Here is a 23966-nt window from a genome sequence, read left to right as displayed (position 1 = left end):
TCTTGTCAGCTTGGTAGCTCACAAGGACTGGTAACTGTAATCCCCTGCAATTCTAAAGAGAGGAATTATCTACATGAAGAAAAAAAAAACAAAAAACAAAAGTAACTAAAAGTTTTCTGCCAAAATTCTCTCAGCATCTAATTTTTTCTTTAATGATAGCTTTATTCTCTTGTTTGTCGATCTCTTTGTAGCCATGTAGAACTTCCTTTTTACTGGCAGATAATAAAGCCCAATCTGCACCCAACATTGCCAGGAGAAACTGCACACTCCGTGACACTTGAATACAACCGAGAGACGGAGTTGGCTTTCTCCCTAAGTCCTGAGCAGGGAGTTCTGCTTCCCCACGCTGATCATGACTTTACCCTCACTTACACTCCACAGGAGGTATGGTTTGTGATTCCTTCCTATCTACAAACTCCAGCTGTGTGTTTTTATGCAAGTCATAAAACCCTTGCTGTGCAGCTTTGTGAATTAAATGCAATTAGCTGGTACTGTGCTCTAATAAACAGTATTCAGAACTAAAAGAAAACATATTTTGACTGCTAAGTATGAGGCAGCTTCTGATCTCATGTGATTTTTGGTACTGATTGGACAGCATTAACTTTAGATGAGACTGTGGACACATCCTCTTAGCTGCAGCTGTGCTGGCTGGTAAAGCTGCCATTGGTAGCACTGCCATCCCCTGACCTGATACTTTGGGTCTGCTTTGGGGATCTGCCCTATACCTACTGCAGCCCAAACTGACTTGGGTAGCAAACTGGTGATCTCAACTCATTCCAGCCACAGGAATTTGGGCTGAGAAAGGTCCAGAGAACAGCTCTGTGGTGAAGTTCTAGCAGTAGCCTTTGTCAGAGGAGTGATGATATGCAGCTGTGGTAGAGGGTGCAGTGATGTTCGAGTGCAGCTGAACTGATGGATGTCTGTCTTCATGTCTGTTCTCTCATCCTCGTAAATGAGGAGTATGAGCTCACTGCATTTAAAGAAACACGAGCCAAACTAAACCCATGAGTACAAATATCCCATGTTGTGATGATGGACAGACATAGGAATGCCTCAAGTAAGTGTGGAAGAGAAATTAGCTTGTAAGAAAACACTTGAGTGAGTCAATATGAAAATATATTAATTATATTTTCAAGATTTTAGTTTATTAACACAAATATTTGATGTTTACATCTACACTTAGATAAATATCTCTTGGTAAACAAACAAATCCTCTGCAAAACCCTTCAGATTTAAGGCCTGCCTCTGTGGTTGTGTTTCTGTTTGAATACAGGAGGTTTCTTCTTTATCCCATCATGGCAAAAACAGTTTTTTTAGTTCAAAATTAAATTGATGGCCAAGTAAGTTAAATGTCCTAAAGTGGCTAAAGCAAATTCTGTTAGCACAGCAATACTAATCTTCATTTGCAGAGTATTTACAGATGTTTGTGTGTAGTATGCAATATACCAGGGAGATAATAACTAGCATGTCAAAAATGAATGTTTTTCTTGGAACCATACGCTATGAGATCAGAATCTTGGCTTAATGTTTTGCAGTCAAACGTGTTTTCTTTTAGTACTTCTAGATTTTGAATATGGTTTATCGGAGTTTAGGATCTCAGCGATGATTGTTCATTATTTAAATGTGAACTCAGTTTTCATCTCAGTTTTTTGAATTCTCAACGTAGCCAATGACTTGAGAGTAACATCCCCTCTTTATCTGTACAGCTGAAGATTTACCACAGTGTGATACAGCTGGTTCTGAGGGACATCCCAGAATCACCTGGGTAAGCTGAGAGTCAGTGCTTTCCAGCCACATTTTAGCTATGCTATTGCATTACACCACTGGGGTTCTCTATTTGTCTACTTACGGTGGACTGGCAGTTATAAAGGATTTTGTAGGCACAGCCAACAGTGGCACAAATAGCTCATCTCAGCCTGTCCTCGTTTCTGAACATGTGCCTTAGCCCTAGCTGAGGCTGCCCTTCTCTTGGAAAGATACTGTCATTTGTCTGTTTGTTTCCTATGCTTTGTGCTGAGCTTTCCATCAGCTTTTGTTATTGCTGTTTGTCAGCAGTCTATGACTTACATATTTAATCCATGAATGTTCTGGGACAGAGTATGTTAAAAGACTACTGGAAGTCTTCCTGTTGTTTATTGCTCCAACCTGGGTTTACTGCACTCCAGCAGTGTGTAGTGGAGAAGCTTTTGCTAATTTGCACTTCTGATCTGGCAATTAAAAGATGGAGCCAAGTTGAACAGTTAATAATTCTGCCACATTTCCTTCTGAAGTTTTGTAAAGGAGAGAATGCTCCAAAACACCCCAGAATACCTAGCAGAGGATGTAATAGCACTGGATATAGAAGTGAAAGGATCCACGGAGCCATTTCAGCTTCTTCTGGAACCATACGCCATTATCATCCCCGGAGAAAGCTTTCTTGGTGTAAATGTCAGAAGGACATTTAAGGTTTGTTTGCTCTTTACTTCATTTATATCAGTTGCTTTGTGACTCTGGCTGCCATAGGTGCTGTTAGAAGACATCAGATGATCCGTGTGATTTTAATTTTTCTTAAATATTTCTAAAGGAGGCCATGCTGAAATGCCCTCGCAGGCCTCCTCAGCCCTGTGCTCAAGCAGAAGGCTTTGCTCTGTTTTCATCTCTGAGGTTTGATATTGCAGAGTATTACGCTTGTAAATGCTTTTCTGGGTCACAAACCAGTGCTTATCCATCTGCCAGCACTGCAGTGCAGGATTTTTCCAGCTGGGAGGAATTAACCCATGGATGATTAAATTACTTTGTAACAGAGACACTGCTTGTTTAAAGGACTGCAGCGGGAAAGCCACAGAAATCCCTTCTGCTGAAGCTTCTTAGACCTATTTCTGTGGCTGCAGATTCTGTTAATTTCAGCTTGAATATTATGGGATAAGATTCTGCTGCAATCCACTCACTCAGCGTTCATTTCACTATAGGCTAGGATCATTTTGATTCTAGTTATAGCTGGGAAAAATAGGTCTATTAGCAATAGCCAGGCAAGAAGACACTTCCTAGTTAATGATCTTCATATTTTTTCTTAGAGAGGTTCAAATGCAATGATGTTCTGGGGAAGGAAAGGAAACCTGGTTCAGATTTCTGAAAATACCAAATCCCAGTGCAAAGGTAGCCAGTGAATTCATCTGGTTAAATATGGTGCTTTGGGCATAGATCTCCACCTCCGAGCTACCTGCTGTAACTTTCCTTATAGTGCTTGGCCATCCAAGGGGTGTCTCCTAACATCTCCCAGGCTAAAATAATGTGAAGATATTGCTGCTAGCACTGTCTAATTGGCAATACTGACTACAAAGAGAGCCCTAGAAGATGAGATCAGATAGGGAGCTCTCAGCCACTTTGAAGACATCTGAAATCCAGTCAGCCGAATCCTACTTCTTGACTTGGTTTTACATGACAGAGGGAAGGTGACAGGATGTGGTGAAAATAGAGCACAGCACCGGATTGGTAGTGTTCAAGTCAGAGGTTAGGGGTTCCATGCCTTTCCACTTTGTGTTTGTTCAGTTTGTGTCAAGATTCAGGAGAAGATACAGTATGCTAGAGCTGGATTCAAACTATTTTAGTAGGCACTAGCATTTAGAGAAGAGCAGGCTGCAGGGAGACTTCACTGTGGCCTTCCAGTACTTGAAGAGAGCATATAAACAGGAGGGGGAACGGCTGTTTATGAGGGTGGATAGTGATAGGATGAGGGAGAATAGTTTTAAATTGAGAGAGGGGAGGTTTAGGTTGGATATTAGGAGGAAGTTTTTCACTCAGAGGGTGGTGAGGCACTGGCACAGGTTGCCCAAGGAGGCTGTGGATGCCCCATCCCTGCAGGCATTCAAGGCCAGGCTGGATGTGGCTCTGGGCAGCCTGGGCTGCTGGTTGGTGACCCTGCACACAGCAGGGGTTTGGAACTGGGTGAGCATTGTGGTCCTTCGTAACCCAGGCCATTCTGTGATCCTGCAATTCTATGATTCTATGATTTATTGGGGATCAGGACATCATTAAAGTTTGCAATATACGTATGTGATGTGTGACTTGCAATACCTAGTTTGCAATGCATCACTGCTCTCAGCATATGGACTTGTTGCTGTGCAAGCTTCTGGTATGTTAATTAACTTTAATTTTAATTGTTTCAGATGTGGAATAACAGCAAGTCATTGATCAGGTATACATGGGAGAATATCACAGACTGTGCCATTATGGAAGTTGAACCTCTTACTGGTGTCATAGGTAAAGTTTCTGTGACTTACGAGTATCAGTTAATGAGAGAAATATTTAAATTGGTACAAGTGAATGAGAAAAGCTGTAGAACTTTATATTGCAAGGTGTCAGACAGGGCTGATCCCCAGCCTGCTGGACCCAGCAGGAGGCTTCATTTGGTTCCAAGAGCTTCAGTTCCAGCCTTACAGCAGCTTGTTTCTGTTCAAGAAAGCGAGACTTTGATTCTATATTTTTTTTCTTTTCTAGATATGAATAAATGCTGTGAATTTGAACTGATGATTACTGGAATCAGACCTGGATGTGTCAGCCATAACCTGCAGTGTCAAATTGAACATTCTGCAGAGCCAGTTGTGCTGCATATTGAGGCTGCTTTTAAGGTAAGAGCCAGCCTGGTGTTGCAGGGCCAGGCTGTTGGCTCTCTAAAGCTTTTTGCTTCTTGAATGCCTGACAGATCTAGGGCAGTTACAAATACAAAGCATTTTTTGCTGTCTAGTAACAACTGTGTAAATGCTGATATTCCCACAACAGTAAGATGTTTCTCTATTACACAGAAGGCATTTGCTTTCTGCTTTTCTCTGTGAAGTAGAACATTAATCTTAGCCTAGTGTATGCTTTTTAATTAAGGAGTTTTGGCAGAAAAGTCCATTTTGCCATCTGTTTTCTGGTGTTCTAGGGTCCTCGTCTTCATATTGGTGTTCCCTCACTCCGCTTAGGTTTGATTAAGCCAGGTGAGAGTGTGGTAGGAACCTTTGAGATTCAAAATCTGTGCCAGCTGCCAGCACGGTGGAGAATGCAAGAAAGCCAGGTTTGTCTAGCTGAAAGGAATGAAGAGGTAAGTAACTGCTGCAGCTTGCCATGCTCTTTCTTCAGCTATTACTTCCTCAGGCTTAGCAGCTGTGCTGTTCATCCCAGATACGAAAAGTTGATTTCTGCAGTTCATTATGCAGCTGGTTCTGCAGTTACTTAAGGCCAGTTTGGATGGGGCTGTGAGCAACCTGGTCTAGAGGGAGATGGCCCTGTCTACAGCAGGGTGTTGGAACTACATGATCTTAAAGGTTCCTTCCAACCCAAACCAATCTATGATTCTACGAAGTGCACAAGTTTTTTAGAAAATAAATGTATATGAGGGTTTTTTTTTTTTTTAACTTTTGTTAATTTCAGCATGATTGAAAGAGCCATGGAGTATTTCCTCTATGTCAGGGATTTAGGCTACTGCTAATGTATGTAGTGGAGTAAGACCTTCTCATTCTGAGGCTGCTCAGCACTCTTCCCACACCACTGACATCAAAAGGAAGTGAGGATATCTGGACTTTAGGATGAGTGCTTTCTCTAATAATAAAACCCAAACTATGCTTGCTTGTACTCTTTACATCACTGACCATTCAGGGAATTGTTTGCTTTTATTGTGGCAAAAATGGTATAAACAGTGCTTGGATATTTTGTTTTCCTGGACAGCTTATGTCAGTTCTGCACTGAAAGAGGAGTTTTCTGTTGGTTATCTCAGGAGATGGAAGGCTGTGTGAGGCTGCTCTCTAATTTTATGACTTCTTCACCTTTGGATTATTTATTTTTTTTCTTACATATGATGCAGATGTGTCACCAACTCTGGTTGAAATTTGATGGAAAAAGAGAAGGATTTATGAGGGGTGGCTATGGCAGCCTTGCAAAACAGCTCAGTGTGTGCTTGTCTACCCCTTTTTCCCAAAACAACTATAATCAGAAGTGCCTGAATCAGGATATGCTCCTCACAGTCCTCAAGCCCTCTTTCTCACTTTGTTATTCCTTTGTTTCCTGCATTCTCAACACTTCCTAGGACCTCAGAGATTGTAGAGATCTGTTGAATTTATCACCCCAGAGCCCATTCGTATTGCAGTGGAGATGACAGATCAATTTCTTGCTTCCTGCATAAAAGCTGCCACTTTCCTTTTCCTTAATCTCTCCAGCCCCTGTCCCACACTGGTGCTTTTTCAACTTATTTCTGGTCTTCCAACCTTCCTTTTTTGACTCTCTGTCCAAGAATCTCCCCTTGGTATCTTGCATAGCTGCTGTTCAACCTCTTTGGAAGTAGCCACTGCTACTAGTGCTGACTGCTTTGTAGCCCCCCTCGCCAAACGCACAGGCATCTCTTTTAAGTCCTTGGCTTTGACAGCCCTTCTCTGAACTCATGGCTGTTTCACTAGCTGTCCCCACAGATGCCAAGTTCCTTCTCCTTGTTTAGCCAGGTTTTCACCAAGCTATCACTGCAGGTAGTAAAATCTACCCAGATGGGACTCCAGGGGCAGAGAAACATGACATGTGTGAGGAGAAATTGGACACACATGAATCTCAATGGGAGCGTATAGGTACAGCATTTTACACTTCCTTAATGGGCATCAAAAGCGTTTCTATTCCCTCTCTTCTCTCACAGGTGTCTCCCTTTACCATTCAGCCATCTGCTGAAGAATTGCCTCCTTTGGGCGCATGCAGTGTGTCTGTTCAGTACACATCATTGCTGTGCCAGCGTCTCCATACAGTCTTAGAACTAGAGGTAGAAGATGGAGAAAAGAGGTAAGGGGAAAAAGCCACATTCTGCTTTATTTTTTCCTGACGTTCACATGTGATTTTCAGCATGGGCAGGTTTGTCTCCTAAAGCAAAAATACATAGCAAAAACTCAGAATGGGCTCGTGTAGCCTATCAAAGAGCTAGCTAATCACTAATATTGCTAAGTAAACATCATCAGCATTCTTTCCAGCGTGCTGTTGTATGTCTAGCACATCTCATTAACGATAACAATAGGCCATCTGTGTGTTTACTTCCAGTTACCTTCCTGTTTCTGTTGAAGTTCAGACCCCCCAGGCATGCCTGTTATCTAGTCATCTAGTGCTCACTGAAATGTATACTGGAATTCCTGTCAAAGCAACAAGCAAACTTTTCAACCAGACACGGCTGCCAGCAAAATACTCATGGGGAAATGTAAGTGCGTTTCTAATGGATGAAGAATAAAGCAGGGCTGGAATTTGCATCAGAATACAAATAATAATTGAAAGCTTTTCTGATGTGTCCTTTGGCTCGTGATTCCTGTCTTCTGGCTTGTGAGCAGGACTTTGGCTTGAGATCAGACTTTATGAAGAGATTATCTACCCGTTGATGTTAATGTGTAGTTACTGACTATTGATCACTCCTTGGAGGGCGGTGTGGGCAAATGGGAGAGGAAAACAGGATGAAAGCTGCACTAAACAAAGTATCGTAGATATTCAGGTTTCTGCATTTAGTTCAGTAGAACAAAGCAGCAGCATTGCTTTTGAATTGTGTCTAAACTTGAATTCTGTATTCCAGGTGGGTTTGAACTCACAGATTAGGACTCCTAAATTTAATGTCTGTAGGTGGGCTACTGTCTGAACTTTCTTTTCAGTGATAGAAAATCTGGGCAGGAGGTCAGTTATCAGAATATAGCTGTTTAGTGTCGCTCTGAGTGCTGCAGAATGTTCTTTGTGACCTCCATTTCACTTAGGAAATGTGGTCTCTTGTAAGTCCTGCCATGCCGGACTGCTCTATGGACCTGTGTTTAGGCAACTGAATCCTAATGTGTTCATATTGTCAGTGGAACCCAGAGAACTATTCAGCTCACTCTGAAATTGACACCTGCTTTAGTATGCAGAATGACCTCTAGAATGTACTGAATGTTGGCTATAGTGGTAGTTTTGACACCCACTACATATATGCTTAACCTGTAAGTCCTATTATCAGCACCTTGGTCATTCAGATCCACTCTGACATTTGAGATTTAGCTCAGTTGCCTATGTAAAAGCATTCTGCGCCATCTGAGATGTCCTCACATGCCTGAGGAACTCTTACCAGTGCATGCAGGTGGTGCAGGACACACAGGAAAACCCTTTGGAGTAGCTGGAGCCTGGAAGGATACCCTGGCACTGTGCACAGTACCTGGTGTTTGTGTTTGAGCAACTGAGGTGAACCTCTGAGTTCAAGTCAGTCAGTCACACAAGCAAAATTGTCTCTATAGGCCTTCTCTGTAGTTAGCTGGAGAGACCTGAGGCACCTTGAGGAGTTTGTTCCAATATCAGGTAAGCTGACCTGGGAAGGCTTGTGACTGGGAAAGGGCCTACAGCAACTCTGCTCCCAGTACAGGTTGCTCAGAGGAGCACCTGAAGTCACTTGAAATGATTCTAGGTAAGAATCTTAGCAGCCATAGGAGAATTGCAAAGCAAGCCTCATCTCAGCAAGCTCTGTGTATTGCTAAGGAAAAGTGTTCTGAGCCTTAGAATAACTGTTTTTATAGCATCTGTAACATCAGAAGAGGAAAATCTGAAAGACTCAAGAGTTACTGAAACAACAGATTAACTGTTTGTCCCATCTGTTCAGCAGCTCATTGGAACTCAGGCAGCTTTCTGCTCTGCCGCCATCACTCCAGCCAGTGGCATTTTAACCCCAAATGAAGAAAAAGAATTCTGCATAGAGCTGACAGCTAACATCACAGTAAGTTTGAAAACTGGTGCTTATCAAAAGAGTGGTGTTGTCATCCTCACCTCAACTCCATCTGACAAGGGAAACGGTTTCCATGTACTCAATATGATGCTCTTTTTTGCATACAATATATCTGAAATTGCTTTGCTTTAGAGGTAACTATGATTAGAGCTTCAAAATTTCCAATACAGAAAGCATGTCAGAAATCACTAATGGAGCAATGTTAGGCTTACAGACTGATATGGATGTAAAGAGATGAAACAGCCACAAAATGGTGCCTTGTTTCTTCCTTCTTAGCAAATCTGTTTGCAGGTAGTACGTTTAAAGCAATTCAGTAACACTTTGCAGTATTCTATTGTAGATCTGTTCCAGTGAGGTTTAAATGCATTCCCTAATTGGATTTCTTAATGAAGCTGCCTGTCCTCTGTGATCTCTACTCCATTCACAAGCAAATCTGATTCTTCTCCTATCAGGGTGAGCTGAAAGGCCTTGCCCTTTCCTGTAGCATAGAAGACATGACTGAACCCCTCCTTCTGAGCATTTCTGGAGAAGTGAAAGGATTGCATGTCACCTACTCAGTACCCTGTGAAGGTGGAGATGCCAGGTAAATCAAGGCATTATTAAAATCATGGAAGATGAACCATTCTGTGATTCTATTTCTTTTTGTGGAACAATTCTAATAGATACAAAAAGCTAGTCTATTTGTATATTTGTATATACTCTAGTCTATTTGTAGAATACTCAAGTATACCAAAGTGTGTGATGGCATTAAAAACATCTATAGAATGTCATGAGAAGTGCAAAGCTTGATACGTTTACCTCTGCAGTTTTACTGTAGCCAGATATAATGTAGCTCAGCTTATACCACCAAAAACAACAGTCATTAAGAGTAGACTGCAGATGTTAAATTCTATAATTTACATACCTCTTGGCAGGGTGCTGTCTTCTCAGAAACTGGATGACATCTCCATAGCACCAAGCCTTAAGGCAGGTCACAGTGACACAGCCAAACTCAATTTCCAAACAAAACGTTCCAGCTTGCAAGTGCAGTACGTGGTTTTGCAGTCCCACTCTATAAGACTTAACATCTTTTTATATCTTGGGCTTCCAGATTAACTGGAAAAAAAAAATCAGATAGAACTGTAGAATGGCCCAGACTGGGAGGCACCTCAAGGATCATAAAGCTTCAACCCTCCCACCACAGGCAGGGCTACCAACTTCCACATTCAATACCAGACCAGGCTGCCCAGGACGCCATCCAACCTGGCCTTGAACAATGAGCTGAAACAAATTAAATAACAACTTTGAATGAATGGATGAATAGAGAATTGGTGTGAAATGAGCTGCATGCAAGTAAAAGTCACGGTTGTGTTTTGGCTGGTCTCACTTGTGCTCCTGGGTCTTGCAATCTTCCTGTTGTCCTGATTCTTTTGCTGTGTGAAGAGCAGGAAAACTACCTTTGTCACTACTAACCAAAGCATGGGGGCCCTACAGCTCATAATATGTAAGGAACAACTGTCTTCTGTGATGCCAAAAACGTGCACGTTCAGTTCCTACTGAATTACCAAGATCCAGTATGTTGGGCCATTCTGTTTTCTTACTGCACCGTTAAACACAGTATCAAAGAAAGGACAGTAGACCTCTCTTTGACTTCGTATATCTGAGTGATTTATTTTTTATATGTGGCATGATTACTCTCTTTTGGAATATGCTCATCTTTATAGGTTTTAGTATAAGTAAAAATGGCTTTAATTTAGTAGATTTACACATCATACACAATCAACTTTCTACCCTGAATAAATCCTTACAAGGTTAGAAGTGAAAAAATGTAAAGCAGTAAGTGCTGATGCCAAAAGCTCAACTGCTTGGTCTTTTTACACTGGTTTCTACAACCACATTGTATATTGTACATTTTAAATCTCTTGAAGTCATCTGTGCATAAGAAAACTGGACTGATGCTGTAATACTTACTTTTTTTTTCTGACAGTGATGAAAGAAAAGTGTTACAAAGCCCACGTGACCTTCTTTTGGACTTTGGATCTGAAGTTGCATTGAAAGACACAGTGAAACGTCAGCTGATCCTTACCAATCACACTGCAATCAGTGCACTGTTCAGACTAGAAGCTGTGTATTTTACTGGCTCTTCACCTACTCCAGAGCAATCTATCTCCCTGTAAGTCTTGCCTTTCTGCCCAATGCCTCAAATACTAATGGAGATCTTTATTAAAACTGAAATCAGGACAGCGTGCTATTTCCTCTGCCACAAGATGCACTTTCTGCAATGTTATAGCATTTGGGTTTTTTTGGTTCTTGTTTTTAAGCTCTTTGATTGGGGTGATGAAATTTGCTGAAAAGATTTCCTGCAGAAACTGATAGCTTGGAAAGCAAACACAAAAGTTGGAGAAACGTTTAGATGTGGTACTGAGGGACGTGGTTTAGTGGGAACTATTGCTGATAGATGGACAGTTGGACTGGATCATCTTGGAGATCTTTTCCAATCTTGGTGATTCTCTCACTTAGGCAGTGCAAGTGGCAGAACTCCACTGTTGTCACTACTGTTGTGGATATAGGCTGGTTTACACCTGCCAAGGCTCTGTTGTGTTGGGTTGTACACAGAGCCTTGCAGCTCTGCAGTTAACTCACTCTTAAGGATGTTGCTTTCCAAAAATACTGAGTAGGTAGTCCTTCCTTAAGCTCTAGTGGCCACTAATGTAGGAGTCAGCTAGAGATGTTATGTTAGCAGAGACATGCTCATTTCGCAGAAGCGTTACGATGTTTTGATGTTTTTCTTTTCAAGCTCATCGGGCTACCTGGTGAAAAGGAGAGGGCCCACCACGAAACATGCAGCCAAAAGAGCACAGTCAGGTACCAAGGATAATCCCTCCCCGTGGAGAGAAGGCAAAAATCAACTGACTTCCATGTGCAGCACTGAAAGTGCCAGTCAGGAACATGATTTTGTTGTTGGAATACTTGGCTACATGGACACCATTAAATAATGTAGCTCCTCACTTCATTCTTGAGTGCAAAACTCCACATTGCATAAGCATTAGGTCACTCTTCTTTCTTTTTTTCACCCCAAAAGATGGGTGGTTCTGCTCATAGTTCATTCCCAGCACAGAGTATGGATGTGTAACATTTGGCTGTTTCATTCCTGGTCAGTCTTCTGATACCATTGTAGCAGGCTTTCTTCCTTCAAACCTCTTAATATATTATTTCCCCAGTGTAGAAAAACTATCCCCCAGCACATCCATCATTTTTGATGCTTTGTAGTGAAAGCAGTGATACTGAGAGCCACAGGGGACCCGGGAAGGGGGGGAAGTGAGAGCAAAATGCCATGAAATGTGGATGTGTCTTGTGTATCCAAAATAAAACTTGGATACATTGGTAGCTTGCCATAGTGTTTAGCATCTGTTAGAAAAACAAAGCTTTTCAGCTGTTGAATTAGTCCTTAAGGTTGGGAAAATGTTGTTCTGACAGATTCCATGGAAGCCTATTGATTTGGAAGGCAGGATAATTCAGAATGTGGAAAGCCTCTCTGCTCTTTATAATTCACATTCTTTGTCCTGAACAGCACACAGATGTAAACGGGCAGCTGCCAATAGAATGATAACCAGTTAGGAGAAATTCCAGCTTATTTTTCTAAAGTTGAGGGTGTGTTTTCATTTAACCAATCACTGCCTTGCACATCTCAAAGTGTCCTGGATCAGGTTGTCTGAAGGCGGTCCATCTATGAAATAATCTCTGCGAGAACTGACTCATAAAAACAAAAGGAAAAAAAAACAAAACCCAAGAGATTAAAACCCACTGCAAAAGGGAACTGAAGTGTTATAAACATGGGCTGTGTAAACCATCCCAGTTTTTCTGAAGCCATTGAAGTTATCCTGATTGACACTAGCTAATAATCTGCTCCTGTGTTTTCTCTGAAGGACTAACGTTGTTCCATTTCCTCAGAACTTATCAAATGCTTCTTTGCTGTGCTCCTTTTAGAGTTTGCAGCAGCGATGCTGTCTCATGGGAAGGGAGTAGCTTTCCATATACAACCTTCCTCAGGAACTCTGCAAGCCTTCCAGCGGCTAATCATAGAAATAACAGCCTACAACAACATGTGGGGAGAGTACAGTGATGATCTTGTCTGTAAGGTAGGTGGGGCTTGGTTTCAAGTGAAATACTGCTATGGCAGATTTGACACCAATTGTATTTCAGATTCCTTTCCATGAAAAGCACATTTTCCATTTAGTATTTAGGATTTCTGTAAGAATTCAGGGCAGATGCTGCCAGCTCCGACAGCATGCAAGGAGGAACAGCTTGCTGTTGCAGTGCTTGGTTTGGTTTTGGGGTAACATATCTATCCCTTGGGAGTTTTCCATAGAACCATAAAATGGCCTGGGTTTAAAAGGTCCACAATGCTCATCTAATTTCAACATCTCTGCCATGGGCAGCATAACCAACCAGCAGACCAGGCTGCCCAGAGCCACATCCAGCCTGGCCTTGAATGCCTGCAGGGATGGGGCATCCACAGCCTCCACGTGTCTTTGAAGTGACTGGAGCAGTCTGATGTATAAAATCTGCTTGGTAACTGACCAGTGTGCTACTTTGCTCTACCAATACAGTACATTATGTTGTATGGAAGTTAACTAACACGTGAGCTATTGCACTTTGCTGCTGAGAAAAGCTGTTGTTTAGAATGTGAATTAGGTGCTTTCAAAAGATATCATTCAAAACATATGAAAATCAGAAACAGTTTTCAAAATGTAATTTTGAAATCCAGATACTAGTTACATCTTGATTCTAATGGCAAAAACAATAATCATTTTTAATAGGTGGGAGACCTACAACCTACGTTAATTCCTATGCAAATGACTGTGAAGGGCTGCCCGATCTTCCTGCAGATGGCAGGACCACAAACGCAGCGCCCCATAATCAGGTACAGCCCAAACTACTGACACAGAAGTTGGACCATTAAATAGCACTGGACCATAGCCAACATTTACTCCTGTTCCCATCTTCACCGAATCACAGTATTGTAGGGGTTGGAACTTCCTTCTTGTGGTGTAATGAGGAAGTCAGCACAGTGACTGTCAAAGGACAGTATCTGCTTCTGTAACACCAATGCATTTGTCTCTGTCAGAATAATTAGAAAAGAATCTGCATCCAGGCTTACCATCAATCACTGTTCTGGACTTCCAGTCATGAAAGTTTATTTGTGCCAGCATTATTGATTCAGTGGGGATGGAAATTGCTACCCAGTGGCACTTTTCCTAATTGTCCACTGTACATTTCTCCCTGTCCATTTGTCCATGGACAAATGCAGCCTCAGCTAAATGAGGGCAAAGTAGGGTTGAAACCCTTGCTGCTGCTAGCAACGTTTTTCACAAAAGCTGACTTCACGTGTTCACCATGAAATGTCTGAGACAACTAAGAACATTGGAAGAAAGAGACTGATTAAAGAATATAACATTGCATTTGGCAGTTTTCAGCCACACTTCACCCAACAGCCACTCTTAACAGGCTGCCACCACAGCTGTATACTTCCCACTTACAGATGAATCTTTAATTAAAGTTTTTTCAGATATTCACTTGTTTTCTGCACGTTCTAACAGTGGGTTTCTCCCTCAGGTTTGGCACTCATGTCTCTGGAGGGTGTCCTGTCTTTCGCAGTGTCCGACTCAACAATCCAACTCCCTTTGGTAATAATAATTTTGGTACAGCAAGCACCAATGCTTGCATTGCACTCCTTGTAGCAATAAGAATAGAACAACCAGTGTTCTGGTTGTTTTTTCCTGAATGCCACAAAGACATTTACTTAACAAAATGCCCATCATTAATTTTAATGTTAATGGAAGTATTGTTTGGGACCTAGAGAAGTACTTTATTACCCACATGCATGGCATACATGCATGCATGTTTTCCATTTAGTTGGTTTATAGCAAACATGACAAAGCTCAAGATGAGCTCTAATACAAATCCAGTTGCAAGACAACAAATTCTTTACTTGATGTGGTCCTCCAAGACCACAAGTCTTGGTCTCCAAGACCAATTCTCTCCAAGAATTAAGCTGTGAGTCCTCTGAATGAGCAGCAGTAACTGCCCTTTCTGCTTTTCCATTCAGACATTCGCCTGGACTGGGAAACTTACAACCAAGAGGAAGATGATAAAAAGCTGGTGGACCTGCTGATGTTCTTTGGAGACCCTTTTCCTCCTAAGGACATGGCAAAAAACGAGCCTGCATCAACTGGTAGCAACTCAGAGATCGTGTTAGGATTGGATCAGCCCCCCATTCCCTGTGGAAGCATTCATCCAGCTTTGCAAACCACAGATGAGGTCAGCTGTTAGTCTGTTTTTTATACTGCTGCTGAGATACATGATGGGTTTCTTGGCACGAAAGGTTGAAAACAATAACAGACAACATTTAACTAAGAGCTGCATTATGATATGTCAGCTTCTCTCAGAGTCAAAAAGCAACACATCAGTAGGTGGCTGAAGGTATCAGCAATTGGTTTCCAGAATGAGCTATAAGCAAACAGGACTTCAGCTTCTCTTAAAGTTGTTAGAGAAGTTGGTCAGATACTTTTTAAAGGCTGTCACTGATAACTAATGTTTTGTTTTGTTTGCATAGAATTGTTAAGATAGCCAAAACTCTTGAATTGGGTCTACTTTTCTCATGGGTGCTTTATGTGCTGTAGTCAGGGAGCAGAATATAACCTGAGAAGTTCAAATGACAGCTGTTGTTTGGAGGTATTTGTCCTAGTGCCAGACTAGCTCTGGTACTGTCAGGTGTCACCATGTTATAACAGATTATTACATGTAAAATTTGGTTATAATATGGAGACTTAATGCCTCAAAGGACTGGGAGTGATGGGGAAGGTGGTATGCAGGATCCAGCAAAAGCTTTACAGAAAACATGTGAAAAGCATCTTTTCTCTTTTTCAGCTCAGAAAGCATAGTTGTTTTGAATACACCTCCTGTCTTCCACATGCAACAAGGGAGAGTTGTTGTCCTAAAGCGCTGGTTTATGTAATGGACCCAAGATGTTGTGGTTGAGTGTTTCTCTTTGCTGAACAGGACCCAAGCATGCATGTTTTCCCAGTAGTCTGGGGACAGATTTAGGAGAGCAAACCTATGCATGAAAAAATTTGTGTCCAGGACACATCCATGTGGTCAGTTTTCATGCCAGAAAGAATGAAACTAAGCTGGCCATACTTATGGACAGTTAGTTCTCTGTACACATCACTTACATTCCTGTACACATCGCTTACATTCCTCCTTTGCAACGTAATGGTTTTAACTATTCCCCACCCTTTTGTCCCTGCAGTCTTCAAACACAGAGTATGAAGAGGAAGGAATAATCACTCAAGAACCCACAATGCAGAAAATTGTCTCCGTGCTTCTACGGCCTCATGAAGGGGTTCCTGCTGACAACCCCTACTCCATCACTCCAAGACAGATAGTAAGCCATACATTTTCTTTGTGCTTAGACTTAGTTTGTTTCTTGGCGGATAGGAGGGGCAAAGGAGAAGGAGGATGCTTTGCTCTTCTGGATAAACAGCTGCAACACACCATACATCAGAAGTAACCACCGCAAATAGGGGCCTCTCTTCCTTAGAAATAAGATAAAGCTGTGGAGGGATACTCTCCCCCTTTCCACTGTTGCTCCAGGAAGGCCTGTTAGCTCAGGTGCTGAGCAGTGCAGGTGCCCAAGCTTGGCTCAGGTCCGTGTCAGACCACATCTGACCACTGTGCACAGACCTGCAGTGCTGTAGATGTGGCAGAAATACCAGCTCCAGCTTTGCTCTGTCTCTGCTGGGACTCAGGCAGAACTTTCTTCTGCTCCTCAGTGCTCTGAGCAGGCAAATGAAGTCAGCTCAGCAATCCTTGTGCTGTTTCTTTAGAATCCAGGTCCAGCAGGGCCAAACATGAAATAAGTGCTTCTGCACAGCACTTAAACCAGGTTTTAGTCATTACCTGCCTAATGCACCTAAAGGAAGCAGAACCTCTGCAACCCATACATCACTAAAAATCTACTGTAGGTGGTTAATGCATTTGGTTACATTCTGTGCTGCCATGTGAAGGAAAAAATGGCCAGGAGGGAGCAAACAGCACTGTAAAATACTAAGTCCAGCTTGTAAACATTCAGAACAGGTGTGTGAATGCCTTCAGCTATGTGAGAGTCAGCTCAGTTAGCCATGGGGTGAGAGTGGGAAGAACTGGGCAGAAGTGTTTCCAAAAACAGGTGTGTATCCACATCTGCGTGCTTAGGGGAGATGTTCTCTGGCTGTACTTTAACTCTGTTGATGTTAAAGAGTGCCTGCACTGATACTTGCAGCTGAAATAACTAAACCTATTTTGTTGCCGCATGCTGACATCTCAGTGCGTGCCCTGAGCATCCCCAGGAGATTTCCAGCTGCTCGTACAACTCAGCTGGAGCAGAGGAGCACTGGGATGCTTGTGCAATCCCAGGCAGCTGCCTGCACTGCAAAACAGGCAGCTCTCGTTGCAGGTGGTTCCGGGAGGTGGCAGCAGCTCCGTTTGCATCTCCTTCACCCCTCATGTCCTCCCGGAGCCCGTGGCTGAAGTGCGGTGTGAAGGGTTTGTGCTGGGATTCATGAGCCTGGATGACAAGGTAAGCCGAGTGCTGCAGCAAGGCTTAAGATGACTCCAAAGTAATAATTTCCCTTCCTGTAATTTTGGGTCCAGGCTGTGTATACCTGGCCATAGTGTAAAACAGTCCTGCACCTGCAGCCCCATGCATCCTTCCTTAATTAGGGTTTGTTTGCTGCATTTGCCTTTTAGTTTGGAAGCATTCTGGGGTGGGAATGTCACTGTCTTCTTACACTGGCTGCTGCAGCAGCTCCCAGACAAAAGCCCAGGATCTGAATTGCTATCACAGCATCAGGTTTTATTGATTACAAAAGTGAACAGTGGGACTGAGACTCAGGGCTGTAGGGTTCCATTCCTGGCTCTGTGTCTTCATTCCTGTGTGAATCCAGACAGCACAGCTCTCCTCTGGGAAACTTCCTCTTTGCAAACATGCAAATGCAGCTTGCAGGCTGATGTGAGGCTTGAACAGTGCTTTATGAATTGCCCTCAGATTCTCTGACACGAATCACTGCAACAGTGCAAGGTATGATGAATGAATTGTATCTGAATATTTAATAAAAACATCCCTAACATTCCTTTCTCCTGGAGAAAGTATTGCCTGTATGTGTATTAAGTGCAGTCATTGTGTCCAATTATTGCTGCATTTTTGCTATTCCTTGCATGTTGCTGGCATGTCTTACAAACAGACAATGCCTTACCAAGCAGAATCCCATTTTGGGTAACGCCTCCTTAGGCTGAAAGTAAGCTTTCATATTTTAGTGCTGTCATTTATACATCATTTCTGTTTCCATTGTGTTGTCAGCTTGCAAAGACAGTTCCTGGCAGAGTCCATCGCAGACATGGTTACGATGCTGCACCGTTACGGATCGACGTGCGAGCTTCTGTAAGGCAAGCTCTGTAAGTGCCATCACACTGACAGCAGGGGCACTCACAGAATAAACCAGCCTGGAGGGAAGGGCTCTGACCAGCTCCCATTCTTTTCACTCAGGTTAAAAGTAGACATGGATCATGACGGAGGAATGGTGTTTTATTCTATGGCGAGCGACCTCATACCTGACCCGCCTCTGTTAGGAGTAAGTATGTCATGCACAGATGTGTTCAGCTGCTTTGTACTGCTGGGAATATGCACAGCTATACCCACATGCTTTTTAAAATGCATCTTTATCACCATTATTTGCATGCTGCAGTCTTCAGTGCTGCACATATGTAAACCAAAAGGAGTATGAGTACTTACCAGCCAGGAATAAGCAAAGCTGAGCTCAGACAATTCCTATCTCCTGTCCTTCTCTCTTTTTCCCTTTTTTATTTTTTTATTATTTTTAAGACTTAAAGATCTGATAGGAGAATGAAACTTAGAGCAGCATGGTCAGTTCCTGCACCCTTTGCCATCTGTAGACTTTCACCTTATGAAGTTATTTGTATTTGGGATACTTCCTCAATTTTGAAAACATTGGGCTTCTTTGGGGCAGAGTCCTTCAGATTCCTGGTGCTGCTGAAAGCACAGAGCTCTCAAGGGAACTGAAACTAACCCGTCTGAATCATGTCTCTACCAGGTTTTGACAGCTTCAGTACTGACTCAGAGTCTGAAGCTCACCAATTGCACTAAGGTTCCTCTGTACTTCAGGCTCCTGCTGTCTGCTCCCTTCAGCCTGACCAGCACAGATCTCAAGAAGGGCACCAAAACATCCCACAGCGAGAAGGAAGAAACAGAACAGCAACCACAACTTGTGCTTTACCCACAGCAAAACATGCTGGTAGGCTCAAAAATAATAAACCCCTGCCAGAATAGATAGCTTAGTAATTGGTGTGTTAGCGTTGCCCAGATGAACCGCAAGAAAAACAACCAGTCTAGAAATCTTTCAGTGTCAGGGGAAATAGTGGTGTTAGCAAATGCTAATTATGGCAATTTAGCCTGCTATATTGCAGGTACACAATATTTTTCCACTGTGGCCTTGCTGTGCTTTTCTCATCAATTCTGACCCTGTTGTGTTGCGGAAAACCCTGCGTGGTTTCTGAACCTCACCTAAATCAATAGCCAAATGCATGCTGAACTAATTAAAATACTTCCAAACCTACATTCTCTCATTTCCTTAAATTAGATGCAGACAGTGCAAAGAGAGGGAGAAAAAAAAAAAAAGATTAGCTCGGGGTGTACATGGTGACATTAACGGAAGCAAAGTCCTGGATTCAAGAATTACCTACGGTGCAAGGAATGAACCCTCAGCTGCATTTGGAAGCATGGTTCTCATTTCCAGAGCTCACCCTGACTTAGAGGCACACCGGTCTTAATTCTGCATATGTCAGAAGAAAGAAGATGTAGCATTTTTAAGACATCTTTGGGAATGTGGTATTTGTAAGCTCAGGAATTGAACACCTTTGTCTTGCTAGAGAATGTTTCTCCATCATGATTCAACAATTAGCTGTTCAACTTCTAGCTTTACACTCTGTACTATTTTCATAGGAAATAGTTGTGTTTCTTTTTTCTATAATGTCCACTTTTTATGTGCTTTATTCCTGTGGGAGTTTGGTTGCTGGCATGACACCTTTGTGTTCCCATGGGAAAACGTGCATTCAGGCCTTTGGGCGCTGTTTACTTTGGATTTCCTGCACGTGGTGCTGTCTTATATGACAGCCATCTGAATTCCTCTTCCCACAGGTGAAAGTGTCATTCCACACGACCCTGGAGTTGCTGACGTATCAGCACTTGCCAGACACCCAAGTATTTCCTGGATTTGAAGTGCTCGAGTTTGAGAGTGGAGAGAGAAAGCTGAAGTTCAGTCAGAATCTGATCATCGAATACAGTAACCACAGCACCCAGGTAAGCACCCTGCAGCCAGGCCAAGGCCAGGCTGGATGTGGCTCTGGGCAGCCTGGTCTGCTGGTTGGCTACCCTGCACACAGCAGGGGAGTTGAAACTAGATGAGCATTGTGGTCCTTTTCAACCCAGGCCATTCTGTGATTCTGTGATGAGGCTGACTGCTGTGGACCTTCAGAAGGGGCTGTGTTTCATCAGCATCTTTGAGTCACCAAGAGCTGCCTCCTGCAGCACCCTAGTCCTTGAAAATCCTATCTGTCCAGCTCATGCGGTGCAGTCACAGCCCACCTGTGTTTAAAGACTGATCTCTTCTAGATGCAAAGCCATAAAGCCCCCAAAACCATCATCTGCAGGCACTGTTTTTCACACCACGTACTTCTGAGAACTGAGCTGTAAGATCCAAGCACCATATCTAAGATAATCTAACCTAAAAAACAAATCACAATGTTCACTCTGTGTTACTTTGTTAAGACCACAGCATCTCGTTTGAAAACCTGCCCCAAAATAGTAAAACCAGCAACAACTTAATTCACTCAAAGCTGTAGAATGGGGAATAAACTCAGTGGCAAAAGAGCACAGAAGGTAAGTACTGCTGATGTAGTGCTTGAAGTAAAACAACCCAGCTGTAGTAAACACACAATGATCCTTAGGATCCTTCCAACTTGGGATATTCTATGATTCTATGATACAAAAATAAGATGTCCTGTTGTTTTCTTTCCCTTTTCTCTCTTTTGTAGCTGATCCCAGTGACTGCATACCTTACTGTTCCAGTTCTGGAGCTGTCTTGCAACATGGTTGATTTCAAGACCTGCTTTGTTGCACAGACCAAGACTAAACATGTCTTCCTGTGTAACAGGAGTGGCTGTAGAATTTACTGGACTGCTTTGCTAGGTATTGCATATATTTGTGTTTTGCAATATCAATAGCTGATATGAGATGACCGTGTTCACTTCTGTTCTCCCGTATGTGGGACTGTTGTTGTTTTTACACGAGCATATCCCTGCTGATTTCAGCCTTTACTCCAGATTTAACCAATAGATCAAATCACAGCCCTCACTGTCAGTGGGACACGTTCATTTATAATACAATCCCAGGAGGCAACAAGGAGCAGCAGTGAGACCTCATGAAAAAGAAACCTCATGAGAGCTGTTTGAATGTGTGCCTAATGGGATTAACAACAGATGGACTTCAGAGGAGAGAAGAGCAGGGCCTGATTAGTCAGACACAGAGGACGTTGATCACTGCCCTTGATTAAAGGATGAAAATTGAAACTGGCCACTTGCGTAGAAAACCTGTGACAGTGCAAGAAGTGATGTATTGATCAGTTGGCAGGCCAGGAGGTGTATTGTTTTTAGTGCTATGTGCTCTACAAACCTACATAAGAGCTTTTGTGTTGCACTGTTTGCTACTTGCCTTTGTCACTGCAGATCAACAAGAAAGGCACAATGACCTGGAAGTATTTTCTGTTTCCCCTGCTAACGGCATCCTGGAGGCACGTGAAGGGGAGCAACCTACCAAAGACATGTTGCAGATCACCTTTACTGCAAGGTACAGTTAGCAAAACTGAAACCCTGCCCTTACTCCCTGAGAAGCCCATTCTTACGCTGTGAGAAGTCACTGAGAGCAGAGAGGAGTGCTGCTCTGTGCTTGTGTTACCAGCTTCTGATGCTAATCCTGTGCTTCCAGCTGGTGCTTTATCCATATAACCTCATTCCCTGTGCTGCTTCCGCATGCAGGATTTCTTTTAGACTTCTCACCCCAAATTTCAGACATGCTGTGACAACAGTTGGTATAACATACTGTATGACTGCATTAAATCCCTACCTGTAGGGTAATATCTTCAACGGAGAGCAAATCTCAGGCCTGCAGTTCAGTGCAGAGGCTGATAGAACAGTTAACTCCTGTATGCATCCAGCCCCTTGCAAGGACAAAGGGAGAAATGTGTCCAGTAACATTGGACACATTGTCCATAACACAAAAACCTCCTTGTTTTGCTTGAAGGAGTAAAGTCTTGCAGCCACTCTCAAGGATCCTTCATTTCAGTTTAGGCACTCTAAAAGTAACTTTTTCAATTCCTGCACTTCCAAATAGCTCCTAATGAGCAAACAGCTCAAAATGCAAATTCTCCTGGAAAGATACACTTCATTTTAGTCTTGTTTAGCCTGGTGCAATGCTTGGGCTGAATAGACCAAATCACGTTGATGTCTGGTGGAAAAATGTATCAATGCAATGCCGTTGTCTGTAGTGCAAAGGTTTTCCTTACAACAAAGATAACGTGAGCTGCAGGCAGATAACAGCAAAGGGCAGAAGAGAGTAGATGCAAATAACTCTCCTGTAAACATCTGATATTGTTCTAATTACATTTATGGACATCTTATTGGAATGTTGTCGGTGAACTCTGAATGCTGCTGACAGTGATGTTAGACAAAGCAAATTACAGGTGAGTTATTTTTGTAAGCAGGTGCCCTGGGTTGTGCTCTGAGCCCTACACTGCTGCAGCTATTGGAATCTCTGGGATGAGGAGTGGAGCAGCTGCTGTTAAGCTGTCCTTGCTCTGAGAATGTCTTGGACCAGAGACTTCCTCAGATTCTCTACTACTTAAATTGTTTGGCAGTTCCTTTTTGTCTTCCTGAAGCACTTAATTTTGCCTGCCAACAGATTATTTCAGGCATTCTGCTGCACCTACCAGAGAGCACAGACCTTACTGTATAGCAGCCAGCCCACCTGCTTGGCTCTGGACCATAATAACAGGCACAGAAGAGCTCAGAATTAGCATGACATCAGGAAATAATTACATGTGAGGAGATTATAACGAGTGGTCTTCCTGCAAGGGAATTTTGTACTGGCAGGACAGAGGCAGGCCTTTACTACAGCCATCTCTCAGAAGACAAGAACTACTTCAGATGGATTATCTCTGTGTGGTTGGTTAACACTAGCCTTAAGAAGACTATGCTGCAAGATTTCTACTTGGCACAAGTGCTAAAAGTACACTTGCTGGGAGCTTTTTGATGTTCATTTACAACCTGGACTTGGTAGACTGTCAACTGCAGTAAGACGAGGGATAAACTTACCAACTTATCTAACTTGTCTGTCACAGGGAGGCATCATCACATCAAAGCAGTGCATGCATTTGCTCCCCAACAATTTGCTCCCTCAGGAGAGCTTCGTGTTATTTCTTTAACTCAAATTGACTTCCACAGCTAGGAATGCAGTCAAGTTCCTCTTTCACTGATGAAAGCAATAACCCACAGTCTTTGTGAGGTAGAGACTAGCATTGTTTAAAACACTCCCTATGTAGCCAGAGGACATGAACCTGAAGCCAGGTCCCTATCCCACACTGTTGTTGGAAAGTGTTAGTGATGAGGAACAGCTCATTCCTTAGTCTCTCCTTTTTCTTCTGTAAGGAAACTGATCTCATCCTGAAACAGAGATGGGTCCAGCTGTAGCGGTTTATGGCTTTCCCCTCTCCATTTTAGGAGTGACACTGAATATGAAACAATCCTGACAGTTACTGGGATCCTGGGAGAGAAGCCTTGCAAGCTACAGATCAGGGGACAAGGAACATACGATGGGAAGTATGAAGACGTATTGACTGAAGCAAGACAACGAGGGACAAATGCCAAGGAAAAAATCAGCTGCAAAAACAGCGTAAGCTGAGCCTGTACTTTCATTCATTTCAGCTGCTACACATGGACTGATTTTAGCAGAATAAAAAGTTATGAGGAGAAAAATACCCACTCATGGTACTTTGAAAAGTCGTAATCCTATTCTGTGCTATGACTTGTATTGCTGTGATAAGCTTATCATTACCAGCAGAGCCAGGCTCTTCAAAATGATGTTTTAAATTGCAAGCCAGCCATG

The 23966-nt window shown here is 42.7% G+C and overlaps 1 protein-coding gene across 1 annotated transcript in view; it reads left to right on the top strand.

Annotated features, from left to right (window-relative positions):
* DLEC1 (DLEC1 cilia and flagella associated protein) overlaps window positions 1–23762 on the top strand; it is a gene marked incomplete at both ends in the record, with an annotated part of 36559 nt that extends 12797 nt beyond the window's left edge. The window contains 25 exons of the mRNA XM_079538154.1: window positions 192–384; window positions 1707–1765; window positions 2271–2445; window positions 4146–4239; window positions 4477–4607; window positions 4904–5062; window positions 6638–6777; window positions 7030–7183; window positions 8594–8704; window positions 9166–9296; window positions 10680–10865; window positions 11490–11557; window positions 12680–12831; window positions 13513–13616; window positions 14309–14379; window positions 14802–15013; window positions 16005–16139; window positions 17190–17312; window positions 18093–18187; window positions 18279–18363; window positions 18844–19044; window positions 19947–20108; window positions 20843–20996; window positions 21533–21653; window positions 23582–23762. Of these exons, the coding sequence (XP_079394280.1) occupies window positions 192–384; window positions 1707–1765; window positions 2271–2445; window positions 4146–4239; window positions 4477–4607; window positions 4904–5062; window positions 6638–6777; window positions 7030–7183; window positions 8594–8704; window positions 9166–9296; window positions 10680–10865; window positions 11490–11557; window positions 12680–12831; window positions 13513–13616; window positions 14309–14379; window positions 14802–15013; window positions 16005–16139; window positions 17190–17312; window positions 18093–18187; window positions 18279–18363; window positions 18844–19044; window positions 19947–20108; window positions 20843–20996; window positions 21533–21653; window positions 23582–23762 (3397 nt within the window). The remainder of the gene's footprint in view (window positions 1–191; window positions 385–1706; window positions 1766–2270; window positions 2446–4145; window positions 4240–4476; window positions 4608–4903; window positions 5063–6637; window positions 6778–7029; window positions 7184–8593; window positions 8705–9165; window positions 9297–10679; window positions 10866–11489; window positions 11558–12679; window positions 12832–13512; window positions 13617–14308; window positions 14380–14801; window positions 15014–16004; window positions 16140–17189; window positions 17313–18092; window positions 18188–18278; window positions 18364–18843; window positions 19045–19946; window positions 20109–20842; window positions 20997–21532; window positions 21654–23581) is intronic.
* Between the last annotated feature and the right edge of the window lie 204 nt (window positions 23763–23966).

Source organism: Tetrao urogallus, assembly GCF_951394365.1.
Source record: "Tetrao urogallus genome assembly, chromosome: 7".
Classification (NCBI taxonomy): domain Eukaryota; kingdom Metazoa; phylum Chordata; class Aves; order Galliformes; family Phasianidae; genus Tetrao; species Tetrao urogallus.
This window is presented reverse-complemented; position numbering and strand designations above follow the sequence as displayed.